At 44.0% G+C, this 15,000-nt stretch overlaps 1 protein-coding gene across 9 annotated transcripts in view; it reads right to left on the reverse strand.

Annotated features, from left to right (window-relative positions):
* Positions 1-15,000, reverse strand: part of SPEN (spen family transcriptional repressor) — a 123,981-nt gene that overhangs the window by 51,478 nt on the left and 57,503 nt on the right. For 8 of the 9 annotated variants that reach the window (XM_085847725.1, XM_085847729.1, XM_085847724.1 and 5 more), the window contains 5 exons: positions 5,066-5,238; positions 3,806-4,006; positions 3,146-3,297; positions 2,931-3,056; positions 1,088-1,201 (listed from right to left, as the gene is read on the reverse strand). In XM_085847725.1, the coding sequence (XP_085703851.1) occupies positions 1,088-1,201; positions 2,931-3,056; positions 3,146-3,297; positions 3,806-4,006; positions 5,066-5,238 (766 nt within the window). The remainder of the gene's footprint in view (positions 1-1,087; positions 1,202-2,930; positions 3,057-3,145; positions 3,298-3,805; positions 4,007-5,065; positions 5,239-15,000) is intronic. The other variant, XM_085847722.1, reaches the window with a different exon arrangement.

A 15,000-nucleotide genomic window follows, 5' to 3' on the forward strand; every position in this document is an offset into this window, starting at 1 on the left:
GCTCTCCGTGTGTCGTGTAAATAAAGTGCTTGCATGTTGAACTGTGCCTGTTTCGCTTCGTCTCCTTCCTTTTAATTGACCCTCCATCCTGCTTCACGTAAAGGGTTCGGAGTGGGCTTAATACGCCCAGTAATTAATCGGAACCGTCAAGGCCGACGATAACATGGCTCGGTTATCACTGAAGCAGGGAACGGACCGCTTAAGCGGTTCGTGTCCGGAGTCGGCCTGTGGCGTGGTGCGATCGCCCGGTCGACCATCCGCGCAGGTACTTAAGTAGATCGAATTTGGCGAGCAACCCTATCCTGCACGGGTGGGCAATTGGCACGGTCGTGGTGGGGTTAAACCCCCACCCGTGACTAGCTCCCGGCATTGTTCCGAGAGGGTCACGACAGAATTGTCCATTCTGGTGGGCGAGGCGGCCGCGATTCGAGTCGCGTGGCCGTCCGCGAATTCGCAACAATATATACATATACATATACATATACATATACATATACATATATACATATACATATACATATACATATACATATATATATATATTTGTTGTTGAAGTATCTTTTGCCTACCGATCGGACATGGGCTGTACACATGCGCTGGGTTTGGGGTTGGGCTGTACACATTTACTCACCGATAAATAAATGTGTGTGCTTTAACAATTTCTGTTTTCCCTCAGCCCTTCTTCCCCCCACTCCACACACCCCCCACGCCTCAAAGAAAAATAAGAAATTGCATTAATGCCACGAAGCTGTTTTATGTTCTTGGATTGTGGTGTTCTCTGATGGGGTAGAAATGTATTCATTCTGGAAATGACGTGGAGATACAGGATACATGGGCCGAGTTGGCTTTTTGTGCATCTCAGTTTCCTTGAATTTAACCGTACCATTAACAGCAACTTAACACAAAAATCTCACGTGCGCACAATCCTACAGGTTACTTCTTGAAGAATACGAGCCACCAATTGAAATGGAATTTGGGACATTGGGACATTCAAGAGATGACAGTGTAGGAACAATGAGTTGAGGATCACTGAACCCAAGGCAGCGTGATGCACAGAGAAAAGTTAAGACAAAGCACAACCACCTACCTTGATTACATGCCCGTAACGAGAAAAGTGTCTCGATAAGAACTGTTCTGAGGCACTCGAGCTGAGTCCATCCAACCACACGCAGTTTGTGGGCATACTCTTACCAAATCCCAACTACACAAGGAAAAGAGCACAACATTCAGAATATGAATTAATAATCATGACATGGATTACATGCCAATTATGTATTGTTGTGGGAACGGTCATAAGGGGGTAATGTGAGAAAGACACACTAGTTATGTCATTAATCAATATCTAACATAAGTGTATGGTTTCTGTGTAAAACGATAGGACATGTGTAGAAGTGTATGCAGAAACTGATAAACGTGGCTCATTCCTTCCATAATGTGCCGAAAGCCCTCCCACAATTCCTCCATTATGAATCCTTTAAATAGTTTCCCTTTGTAATCCGTTTATGTGTTTGCTTTTATAAATATTTACAACTCTGCAAGCCAACCAATCCCCACCCCACTCGAGGAAGGCGAAAGCAGGGCCTTGCGGCCGGGCATAAAGGTAAGAGCTATGCCACGAATGGCAGTCATGGACAAGCTCGTGCAGCTCAATACCACAGCAGCCTCTAAAAGCTGTGAGAAGCTCGACAGGGAGTCAATAAGCATACAGATATACACAATCGTGAGATAATAAAAGGCCGGGGGGAGGGGGAAACAGATATACAGAACAGTTGGGTTGAGTAGTGTGGAGACCAGTGAGTCCGAGTCAGATCGAAGCGCAAGCAGGATGACGGAGAGGGCTGCATGCGAGTTTGGTAAAATATTAACAACAAACTGAGGATGACAGTCCGAGAGTCAGATGATAGGTGCATGCGTGCGAGTTGAGCTGGAGCCACGAGCCCGACGCGACCTTGCCTCCCATCTCCCTCCACCCGAGACCCCCCCCACCACCCAACTTGGCACAAGCTGAAGGTTCCTTCTGTCTCGTGATCTCTTCCTGTCTTTAGTGTGTGTGTGAGTGACTGGGCCCTAAGATATATCGTGCAAGCTATCAAAGTCTCATGGGAATTATATGTAGAGATATAATTGATCTGTGTGTTTGCTTCTTGTTCTTCACCACCTTCATTTTTTAACTCTTTAAACCCGAGCAGCCGTTTTACCAGCTGCTATTCAAACGTCCATATACCCTACCATTATACAAAACTCCATATTCCCAAGCAGTCAGATTTTTCTTCAGGGAGCACAGGGTGGGGGAGCAGAAAGTCCAAGGAGCTTGGGGTTCAAAAGGTTAATATATCCTGTTTTCCCCCCAATTGCGAGATGGCCTGGTGCGTAGTTCGAATGGGAAATGGTGATTAACGGCACGAGTTACACCACAACCATTATAAAATTGGTGTAAAAAACAGCTCTCGTTTGGAGGCTTAAAATGAAGCTGTTTACCCCATGATATAGCTCGGCCCTCATCCTTTAGATGAGCGAACCGGCTGGAGGCGGCAGATCTCAGTTTCTGTGCATCGGAAACCAAAGTAAAAATCTGTTCGGCTATCATTGCATTTCAACGGATGGCATACAGCCTCCGTGGACCATCCGTCACTAAATTGGTGACCTACTGGGTGGAAGATTTGACCTCACGTTCACCCACGGTCGAACGTTACAATATTAAACGCATCACTTAGGTTGGAATGAAAACTTACAGCTGCTGATACCTTATGACAAAACAACACAGGAAACTTTTCTCTCATGGATTATACACAAGAGCCTGCAAAGAAAAGTGAGCAAATCAGGGACAAGTAGAACGAGTGCAAAAGGGGGAGGAGGGGGATGAAGAGGGGGTTGGGAGTGGGAGTGGCAAGAGGGAGGGACAGCACAAATTAAGTGAAAAGGTCACACACTTTTAAGCGATTGTTGTCGAGATACTCGCCATCCATTTTGCGGATAGCCTTGCAGACGCTGCCAATATCACAGTACTGCAAAAAGGCGTACTGTGGCACACCATTCAGTTTCTTAATGTCAATATCCTGTGGGATAAGGAAAAGGTACTGAGTGCAGTGACCAGATCAAACTACAACAATAGGCCTATCCCTTTCTTCACCCTTTATATACTCACCACAATTTCCCCAAAGCGTTGGAAGATGTTGCGAAGATCGGTGTAGGTCGTGTTTTTCTCCAAGTTTCCAATGAACAATGTCCGTGTTGCTTTGGGATGGAACTCATCGATGCGATCATCAAGGGGACGCAGTTCATTTTCACTTTCAGTCTCTGCACACATACCATCAAACGATTATTGCATGTCCCAAGCCCGCCCCCCCCACCACATCAAGTCACAAATCATGCGAGGTACCACCCCCCCTCAATTTCTCCGCCACAACCACACCGTGCCCCTCTCCTCTGCTCAATGAATAGTGCCCTGCCCCACGCGTCACAAATCACACTGTGCCCCCCCCCCCCGTGCCATAAATCACGCTGTGCCTTGGCAAGACAACTCAGAGGCTTACCATACCACTCCTATAATCAGCACCATGCCACAAACAGAATACACACCCATCACAGATCGTCTGTTATAAATTTGGATGGTCAATAAAAGTGAATGGCAGAAAAAACAAATGGCAAAATTAACGTCTTCTTTGAAGACGAGCTTACTGAATGATGCAACGCTCTGCCTGTGAACCGACAGAACGAAAGTTTGCAATCGGATCTCATGCCGGCCGATAGATACCAATCAGATCAGACAAAACTGCTTAGTGACGGAGTTTGCTCCATCAAGTACCTGGCCCGGTCCATGCGGTGACCTCTATCTGCATGCCAAAGAAAAGTTTCCCACGCGAGGCAGCGAGTGCTTTCCCACGATCCTCCAGTTGTCGGAAAAAGACGAGACCAAAGCGAGCATCACCCGCGCCATGCATCTGCACGGACGTCACTTTGCCATACTTTTTGAACTCGTGGAAGAGACCATCCTTGAGGCTCGAGTCTGAAAGACAGTGATACACATGCCACATATCAAATCAAACAACATGGAAACGTTTCATCGCAAAGGAAAGTTCTCAATTTCCGATCACAACCATTTTTATCATTTTCGCCCGATCGGACTCTGAGCCCCTTCCCAAATCAGTGGGCGACATAGTAGCGGCCTTGTAGCAGTGACAAGCATAACAATCATGGCGCGAATAAATACTTTCACAGAGCACTATTGTACAAACAATCCTTCTCACGTACAAGTTTCATTTTTTCACAGTGATCTAAGTAAGGTTCAGGGAGGAGGAAGCATCACATGCAAGACTAAGACATGAGAATAAATTGGTGCGCAGGACAAACATAAAACGAAAAATGGGACTTGAACCTTGGTTTCCCACATCATAAAAACCAGAGGTTCCGATGGGAACACCATTAGGCTAACCCACTTTTACCCTGCAATAGCACAACTTCAATCATGCAACAAGCAAATCGTCGTCGTCTGATTAATTTAGCCGTTGGACGGTTGTGGAATCCATTGCTTCACATTTATAGGCCTTCCTACTGTGCGAATCCAAAAGCATTAGTAAGTACCACACACCGTGCCCTGAACACGTTTTCCCCCACAATACGATTAACATTTAAAAAATAAATGTGCTTATGGAACACAAATGTTTTCGAGTTACCCTGTTTCACCGAAAAATCTGAGCACTATTCTCAAGATGCTGGGATCGCATGTACAGTGTCGATTTATGTCATGTACAAAAAAAAAAAAATCAAGGCTCATAGAAGAGTGAAAAGAGATAAATGAAAAAGGCAACGTACTGACGATGGAGTAGTGGGACCATAGTTGGACAATAAACAAGGAAATGAACAAACAGGTAAGAGGAGGAAAGGAGAAACAGTAACCTGAAAGTAAGAAGGTTGGGTTAATGGGGATAGATCTTCTTTCCTCCATGTTAAATTACACCTTGCTGTAATACAACATAATAGATACGTACACACACCGACGCAACACCAGCACTACGACTGCCAGTCTGGATTTGTAGTGCATATTCCAGGCATGGGTTGGACCCACCTGTAGAACGGATGGGAAGATTCTGAACCCGGATTCCAAAGCTCTTTCGTGGTTCGTCCTTGTCCTGCAAAGTGAGTGAGCCTGACGGGACCAATGAAGGTGCCGGAACAGCCGCCGAGGATAAGGAACGACTTGGAGAGCCATTGCTGGAGGTGCTGCTCGAGTCACTGCTGCTGAGGGTAAGAAGTGAGGCAGAATCATTCATTCAACTCTCAGCACAACATGGAGAAGAGGAATTTTTTTTTTTTTTTAAATTCGGGAAAAACGGGGAGATTACGAAAGGTAGTAACCAGGGGAAATTGGAATAAAATAGAGGATCAGTTACAAAGAGAATCACGGATTAAAACAGGAAAACTGTCTGCAAGGCTACTGTTCGTAGCTCAATGGAGTACTGTTCTCTCCTATGAGCTAGCACCCCAGCATCACATATCTGTCTCTACTGGATTCTGTGGAATCTAAAGCTCTCACCATTATTGGAATCTCCCGCAATGAGGCCAAAGCACAAAGTGCGATTTCACATCACAGGCAGGTCGGTGGTCTCTCTCTTTTCTACCGTCTATTCTCCAACATTGCTCCCTCTGCTCTCTGTCCTCTAACCCCCCCCCCCCCCCCAACTACTCCAAGATGCACGCATTCTTCCAGTAACCCCTTCTGGTTAAACTTCCCAAATCCGGGCTGACTGCACATTTCAACTATTAGATTCTTCACTTCTCCTATCTGGGGAACCACCTTTCAGAGGCCGTTCTGTCTGTCTCTGTCTCTCTCCCTTTCCACTGCAGGGATTCAAGCAGGCAGTGTACTGCCACCTATGTCATCCCCTATCCTGACCCATGATCCCAACCGTTGCTGGGTTGTTGCTATCATAGTCGTCGGCGTCTCCCCCCCCACCCCCCCCTTTTCTCCCATTTGTTTATTGCCTTGCCTGTTGTGTGAAATTGTTACCCCACTACCCCACTGCCAATGTAACCTTGCTCTTGTATGAGCCTAGCTCCGACAGGGGAAAAAAGGATGGTGCAAAGTAAACAAATGAAAAACAAGGACAATGAAAGGGTATAGTTTGCATTTCATACATGTGAAGTAGAAGGGAAAGGGGCAGAGTTTGCAGAACATGTAGATGGGAGAAGTTGGGGAAAAGGCTGGCAATAGAGGGAGTCTCAGTCATTGTTCTGGTGTACAAGTCTCTCTCTATCGAGTGCAGCCTGTCTGCTGGTTGCATCATTGGTTGGACGCGGCTATGCCGCTGATGCAGTGTCCCCCTTACCAGTATACTGGTGCTCACTTTGCTGACCTCGGAAGGATGATAGGCTGAGTTAACCTCCTGGTGTATTAATTCAGCGGCCCAACGGGCTTGAACTCAGGACCCGAGGATCCCAAGCCGCCACCCCAACCACTAAGCCAACACCAGGCTCGGTCTACAAGTAAGAAACTAGAAAGAGCAATCAGAGATTGCAGACCCTCACCAGAACTTGTTTTGTGGGGTGTTTGTGTACTGGTGTGTGGTGTATTTTGTGTGACATTTGTGTACTGGTGTGTTACCTAATTAATAACAGACATAAAACTGCCACTTTACATCTGCTGGCAGTGATGACCGGGTACCAAGGTGTCCCGCTTTGATCGGACACCTGCCCCTGACCAATGACGTTTTTAAATTATTATTCAATGGAATTCAGAATGGGATTAAAGTAAATTCAATTAAAATCAAATGGAAGACCAAATAGGTACAAGTCCTGCATTGGAGTAATCAGAAGGAACCCAAACAAACAAAGAGCAGTCATGAAGTCATCAGGAGGAACCTGGATGGGATTCACATTTCAGCTGTTACTCCTCGACCCTCAAACCCATCCAGGCACAGCCAAGCAAGCATAATTCAATATATATATATATATATATATATATATATATATATATATATATATATATATATATATATATATATATATATATATATATATATATATATATATATATCCCAGATCAAAAATTAAATAATCCTGTCTACCAGACCATGCATCCAATCAAGTTGATATTTAAAACATGTATTCTCCATCCCGATTGGATCATAAATCTGAAGTTTCACATCAATTGATTAAGCAGTTCCAGAGAAAACATTAGTCAATATTTTACTTCAATCCAATATGGTTGCGAAACCATGTGACCTATCAATTATTCCTTGACAAATTTGTACAACCAAGGCTTGGGGAACATTTGTGTGAAGTTTCCCCTCGATTTGTCCAACCGTTCTGGAGAAGATTTTTTATAGGTTTTACGGCAAATCCAATATGGCTGCCAAACTATGTGACCGATGACATCATATGTGTGAACCTTTTGTTCCTCATGGATAGGCGGTCATACGTGTAAAGTTTCGCCTCGATTTGTTCAGCCATTTCAGAGTTGAAGGTTAAAAAAAAAAATATATATATATATATATATATATATATATATATATATATATATATATATATATATATATGGCTGCCGAATCACGTGACTGATGACGTCATTAAAAAAATTTCTGTGGACCATTTTATCCCGAGATGATCCTCAAAAACTTTCATACTGATCAGATGTGGCGTTCCACATATGCAATGATGACGTCATAACGAAGGCACCCATGACGTCATTAAAATAAATAAATAAATAAAATCCCACTCATTCCCCATGAGTACTTGTCATGTACCAAGTTTCAATTTTTTCCTTGATGCGGTTTCAGAGAAACAGAGGTCCAGATTTTTCCAACCTGGCTGTCACACCACATGACCTATGATGTCATAATTATGATTAAAACATTATACACAAGTAGTCGCACCAATGGTGAAAATTTCATCAATCCGACAAGCGGTTGTGGAGAAAAACACGAAATCCTGTGCAGATAAACAAACAAACCCAAACACAATACCCTCTCCGTTGGTGAGAATACATCGAACACCTTACCCCACACAGTGTTGAGAAAAAAAGACATAGGAATAGTCTTTTAAACTCTGAATTTGCGTTTCATCCAAGCCACCATTTGGTCTGCATCTCGATATTCCCCAACACTGACGCTGTGAGCGACAAATTTCATTGGTCAAGGTGGCATCAAATTTTGACCAAGTAGTGCGAAACTAGAGGCGTTTGGAAGTCCCAAGAAGGCGATTTGTGTTCCACAGTGTTCAAGTATATAATTCAATATAAATAAAATGAAAGTTCAAAAGGTTGTACAAAAAAAAAAAAAATAAAAAACTTTTTCTCAAGTTTTCCACTGTTGATGCAGCGTCTATTACACCGCCTTATTTAAAAAAAAACACGTTACATTAGTTATTCGTGCCTGTTGTTTGTGTCCTTTATGAAGTCCTTAAAAACAGTAAGTTTTCTATTTGGAATGATTTTCGATTTTGTTTGACTGCCAGACAAGCAGACAGAGTAAAAACAACAGGACGAGATTCGGGACAATTTTCCAACGTCAAGGCCAAAGTACTGATACACTGCAGGTTCGTGTTTGCAATTCATGTTCAATTATTCCTACAATGATCAAAATGTATGAGTCATTTTGAAATAATCATTCCCCGATCACAGACTGTCGTTGTAGACAGAGTGAACCAATTGCTTAACCCCGCTTCTTGTTTTGCAAACTGGGTAACAAGCAATTACTAGCAGAATTGCATCAAGGGTGAGAAACTAATGTGGTGGGTTAAAACTGCTTCGGATCAATCACACAAAAAAGGATCTTCCTTTGGGAAGAGCATGTGACAGGTACAAATCAAACCATGGACAGACTCTCGCATGAGAACCACGCCGTACGGGATGTACACCACTACCATACTGGTGCAGTTCTCTGATGCAACCATACAATAACGGCCACTCTATCACAACACCCTGCAAACCCACAGCAATCGTCACTACCACTACCGACTGTAAAAAACAACAAAAAAAAAATCACCATACAAGGCTCTGTTTGTAATGGCACCGTGACAAAAGCTTGGAACTGGATATGAACAAACGTGATAAGGTAAACATACCCTCCTTGCACATTCCAATTCCTATTGCTGATCATTCAACTTGGGATTTATGTCTGTTTATAAAAATGGAGTACAGGATCATTCAATAATGAGTTTTTGCACTGTTGGGCCTTTCCCTTTTTCACTCTCTTCAACTCAGATGTCATCAATTTCATGATCACCCAAATCAATAACGGCAGACAGGAAGGTAAAGAGGTAACGCATTTACCTTTCGAGCCATCTCACATGACTACTTAGATTCTTGGCCCAACTAAAAACTCTTGGATCGTGTTTGGCAGGCAGAGCGTTGCATCACAAAGTACCACGTTCCTCAGAATGACGTGAAGCCGGATTTTCCATGTGCTAGTCATCGTTAGTGGACGTTAACGATCACACGCTGTCTTCCGTGAGTAGTTAAGTAATTGCTCGCGGTGAACAAATTACTAATTCCCGCCTCCTTCAGTTGAACGTCAGGCCTATCCAGCCAGCCAAAAACATTCCCTGCCAGCCACACAATATGGGAATAAATAGGCCTGCTAAAATGGTAGTCGTACACCAATTGTCATCACCACTATAACGGCATGAAAATGTTCAGATTGTTGGGCCATGCAGTCTCGGTGACGTGGACTTGTCTGCTCAAAACACTCAAAGACTTCAAACAGCAATCATGTTCTGTTGGTGCAGCTAAAGGAGCAAATGACGAGCTGTTTTTCACATGATGCAATGTACATTGTGCTCATGCGTATTCCCTGCCCAGACACAAACTAACGATTTTTTTTTTTAATTCTCTAATACCCACAAGGGAGATGCAAACGGGTAATCAATACCTTGCGGTATGTACACCAGCGGTCAGTTAAACCGACGTTCATCATGTGGTGCGCATCAAGCAAGCTCGTCGACGATTGAAAGCCCTTTAAAAGAGCCGACACGAGGCTATCTGGTGAAAGCATTCGCCGATGGAAGAAGAAAACAAGATGAGGAAGAACCAAGTTTTTGACCCTTGAACAGAGCATATGGATATTGCCGTTCCATTTTTAGGGTAGCTGACGAAGCCGAGATATTCTGGGCCACCGTGTGCAGACTGTACAGAACATTAAAAGCCCGGCACGCAGCCAACCTCAAATACAAACTCCAGTAACCTTAACGGGAGTCCAAACCTCCCACACAAGCAAATCGGATGAGGCTCGAAGTGATGAAAGCTCGAGTTCCGACGTAAAATAAAGGGTGTGCATCTATCTCGCACTGAGTGAAAAGTCCCAGGGATGGAAGGGAAAACCGGTTTGAGCAGGTATCAACCCGCGTGATACAATACCAAGACAATGGAATGGTGGGAGGGCAGGGTGGTTGGAGGGCAAGACGGGGTTAGGAACGGGTGAATGATGAGAGGACTTATATGGTGATGGTGTAAAGGTTTAAAAAAAAAGAAAAAAAACCCAAAAAGAAGACATTTACCTGCACCTTGAAACAGGAATGTTCAAAATACGTCAACAAACATTGTAAACTGGCATCACACGACGCACTAGTACCACTACCCTGACTTTCATGAACAAACAAAACAAAACGCTTTTTGACCATTTCCCTGTTTTTTCCCCCAGGGGGTCCGCTGAATGATGGTATTCCTTCACACGGATCGATCCACTGCGTCAGTTTCATGCAAACCCAAATATTCGACATATTTTGTGACATTTTCATTCCAGGTATTTTAAGGACGTCCTCTTGGCTGTCTTCCTTTGACCACAAGCTCTATTAATAGATTTACAGCTTCATCTTCTGAACTTTGTTTGCACATGACCACCCCAACCAAATCTTCTCTTCCAAGGTTCTTGTTCACTCGAATTGATTTCTAAGCTCCACTCATTCGTTCTTCTTCTTCCACCCCCCCCACCCCACCATTTGGAACCAACTTCCACAACCTCTTAAATCTCATTCTTCCCTCCAGGTCTTCAAGACACCTGTTCACTACCATCTCAAATTGTCCCCAATGCAAAACAATGATCTTTTCACCCCTCTCTAACCCCCACCGCATCCCAATCCCTAATCTGACTCCTTCCAAATCTCCAGTTTTTTCCTTCCTTAGAGATTCCTTTTGTATCCATCTTGTCCACCCTGTGTGTCCTCCCCTGCCCCTCACTCCTCCCCACACCCATTGTTTGTCCAATCTCCCTCTATTTTCTCCGCCAACCCCGCTGTTAGTAGTTTCCACTCGATTTCTGCTGTTCCTTTTGTTCCGTTGCATTGTGATCAGTTCAGTGTTCTCGCTCTTCCACAAGCCTTGACTTTCTATAAAATAAAATAAAAAACACAACTCTTCCTTACTTCTGAACGCAGAATCCTTTCTTTCGGAGACGATCGAATTCATCACATCATTCTAATCTCAAGCCTTTCCGTTCTTTTTACATCTTCGATCCACATTGCCCACGTTTCGCTTCCATACATCAACGACGGTTTGATAAACGCTTTATAAACTCAAACTTTAACACGTAATGCAATGTCTCTGTGCTTCATGATACCGCCGAGTTGTCCCCACTTATTCCAGGCTCACTTGATTCTTGATCTAATGGCTAATTCTGCTCCTCATGATGGCTCTGTCAAGTCTGCAAGGGAACAGAAACTTTTTACCTTTTCTGAATTAATTTCTGAGCTCGGGATCATTTAGCTTTGTTCTTCATCCTTTTCTTGTAATGAATGATGCTCACATATTTTACATATGAAAATCCCAGTTTTTGTTTCCAAATTTCCTGTGATGCCACCGCACCTCTTGTGACACCATCTTATAACAATGGTCTACACTGAATTAAATTCCGTTCAAGGTTGTCGGCTGCTCGCAGCCGCCGGGGCAGTACCACCACCTGTCCCTTAGGAGCCTTCAGCGGAACATTGGTTCTGTTTCAACCTCTTGGGGCAGGCTGCTGGATTGGAGGATAGAGGGGGTTGTGGGTTTTTGGGGATTCTTTCTACCTTACGGTTGCATTCTTGGTTCTGCAGGGCCTGCAAGAGGGTATCGTTGAACTCAGTATTCCAATGGGCTTGCCGCCAAAATGCTCGAGGCTTGAACTGTGCTGTAGAGCCCTGGAAGCTGCCTCATCATACGATGCATAATCTCAGGTCCCCTTCTCTGTTAGTTCGCTGAACAACAAAACGGAATGTCAGGAGGGCAAAGTGGTTGGAGGGTGGAGTCACACCGAGGATCGGATTCTGGGAGGCCCTTCTGTGGCACCTTCGTTTTTATTAATGGCGACATGTAAACCTTTCTTCTCTATCACACTTTTCTATTTTTGAAACATCTCTTTTGCTTCTTTTTCACTTTCAGCATTCAATAGCATGTCATCAACGTAGAACAATGCATGTTCAACGTAGAACAATGGGAATCTCAATCTTTCATTCTTCGTCAGTTCTTCAATGAGTATTACAAACCATTGTATTACATGAGGGATCAGTTTTAAATCTTCTAACTCGACTTCAAACGACTACTTTTACCATTTCTTCAGGCACGAGCTGCCTTCTGAGAGCCCACTCAAACAACTGCTCTTGGTACTCGATCATGCACTTCTCCAAGTACACGTAAACATGATGCAGTTGCCTTTTCTTCTCCAAATACTTCTCTTGACATTTCCTGAAAATAAAAATTGCTTCCTTTGATCTTCCCGGCATAAAGCAAACGGGTGGTTGTTCACATTCACCACTTTTCTTCGCATTCTTTCAACCACCAGTTGAAAAACTTCCAATGCCTGTTCAGAGTTTAACTCCTCTGCACGAGGGGGGGTCTCCAGAGTACGGGGTCTCCCTTCATCTTGAACAATGACACAATGGTGCAATTTGCCAAATCTTCAGGGAATCAATCCTTCTTCCGAGACCTTTCCACACAACTTAGTCAGCCAGTCGATTCCGACATATCCAGCGACCTTTACCATTTTTACCAAGAATACAGTTTGGCCCATTGCCTTTCCTTTATTTAAACTTCTAACAGCCAATTCAAATTCTTCTTCTGGATCTTCAACTTGATTACATTCCAGGTCATTCTCCCATTAATTTTCTTTATAAAAGAGCTTCGCAAAGTAAGCTTTCCATTCAGTCTTTCAGGAACACGAATTTGAAAAATGTTCAGGGTGCCGGTGATAACTTGCCCACTCTTATGAAGGATACTATAGGATCTGTAACACTCACCAAGAACCAGTGCTGGCAAACAGGTCTTTCAGCTTAACGTACAGAAGGACGGCGGACACACCGGTGCCTTACCCCGCCTGTGAAAGGTCTGGACGAGAGTTTATAGCTGGGTCGGGATTCAAACCCAGGAAAGACAGCTCAGAGGCGAATGCACAGATCTCCTCTTACAATAATTTGTTGTTGGCCTCTCTCCTTGCAATGTTTAAAAAGGGCACAAGTTCATCCCAATTGTGTCCCGTATCGTATGTTAAGTTTATCAACAATATTGGAAATGTTAATGGAAACACAGACAGGATGTGCACAAATGATGAGTAATTGGAACTGACAGATGTAAATAAACTGCCTTCAGGAAGTATTCACACCCCTCGACTTCTGTCACATGTTGTTGCATCTTCTGTCACATTTTTTTTTATCACCGATCTACACAAAGTACTCCATAATGTCAAAGTGAAAACATGTTTTTCGATATTTTTTACAAATTAATTAAAAATGAAAATTTGAAGTGTCTTGCATCAATGAGTAGTTAGCCAATCCCAATGTCATAAGTAGGGAAACGTTAGCTTAAGAATTGTCTCGTTTGAATGTGCACCATGTACAGGGGGTGGTGTGTGGTAATAGTTTGGGATTACGGTGAAGGAAATTGTGCGTATAACTTCGGTGTCAACCTCGACCGGGTGCACCGGGAAACTTTAAGTGAAGGGGCGGAGCTTGGATTGCCTGGAGAGTGAGGGGTGGAGTGCTTGGTGCCTCCCAAGGGATGGAGCATTGCCCTGGGAGAAGAGAAGGAGCCAAATCTGATGGTTTGATGTGTCCGAGGGGGATCGACAGAGTTCTGAGGTAAGAAGAGGAGGACTGTTGAGGTCTGTGAACATGCTGACGAGAACGATCGACGTCTGAGGAGATGGACCATGCTATTCTATATGTTCTGATCTGCTCAATGGTGATACCTAACCCCCCCCCTCCCACCCGCCCCCTTCCCAAACAAACGTAGCAATACTTATTGACACAAGACAGTTCAGCTTTTCATATTTAATCTATTTGTGAAAATGTCAAAAAAACACGTTTTCACTTTGTTATTACGGGGTATTTTGTGGAGATCGGTAACAATTTTTTTTTTTACATTGAACCCATTATAAATTCAGGCTGTAACAACATGTGACAAAAATCGCAGCTTGATCTCTCCGACATCCTCGCGAGAATCCAGTCCATGCAAGTGCTTAAAAGTGTGGGGGCCAGCACACACCCCTGATGAACTCCAGTAACAACTGGAAATAAGTCAGAGATGGTACCACCACATCTCACAGCACTCTCAGTACCAGAATATAGTTCAGACATCAAATCGATCATTTTTGTGGCACCCCACGAAGACCTAGAATCCTCCAGAGGGCATCCCGATTCACTGAATCGAACACTTCACAGAGATCAACAAAGGCAGCAAGAAACCCCTGCTGAAACTCTCATCTGCGTTCGGTGAGGACCCGGAGAGCAAGGAAACGGTCATTCGTTGACCTCTTAGGTGTAAAGCTCGATTGCTCTGGGCGCTGGTGCTCAAGCAGATGGTGGTGAACCCTTCTCAAGAATTATCCGAGCAAAAAACTTGGCCGGCACTGAGAGCAGCATCACCCCTCGGTAGTAGTTGCACTCTTGGCGATCACCCTTCCCTTTCCAGAGAGGGACAACAAGGCCCCTCTTCCAGTCAGTTGGGATGATGCCTGTGTTCCAGGCAGAGCACAGAACTGCATGCAATGACACGAGTACAGCATTTCCACCAGCCTTGAGAAGTTCAGCATGGATGCC

Source organism: Eptatretus burgeri, chromosome 11, assembly GCF_056783735.1.
Source record: "Eptatretus burgeri isolate ZD-2024b chromosome 11, Ebu_testis_v1, whole genome shotgun sequence".
NCBI classification, from domain to species: Eukaryota; Metazoa; Chordata; class Myxini; order Myxiniformes; family Myxinidae; genus Eptatretus; species Eptatretus burgeri.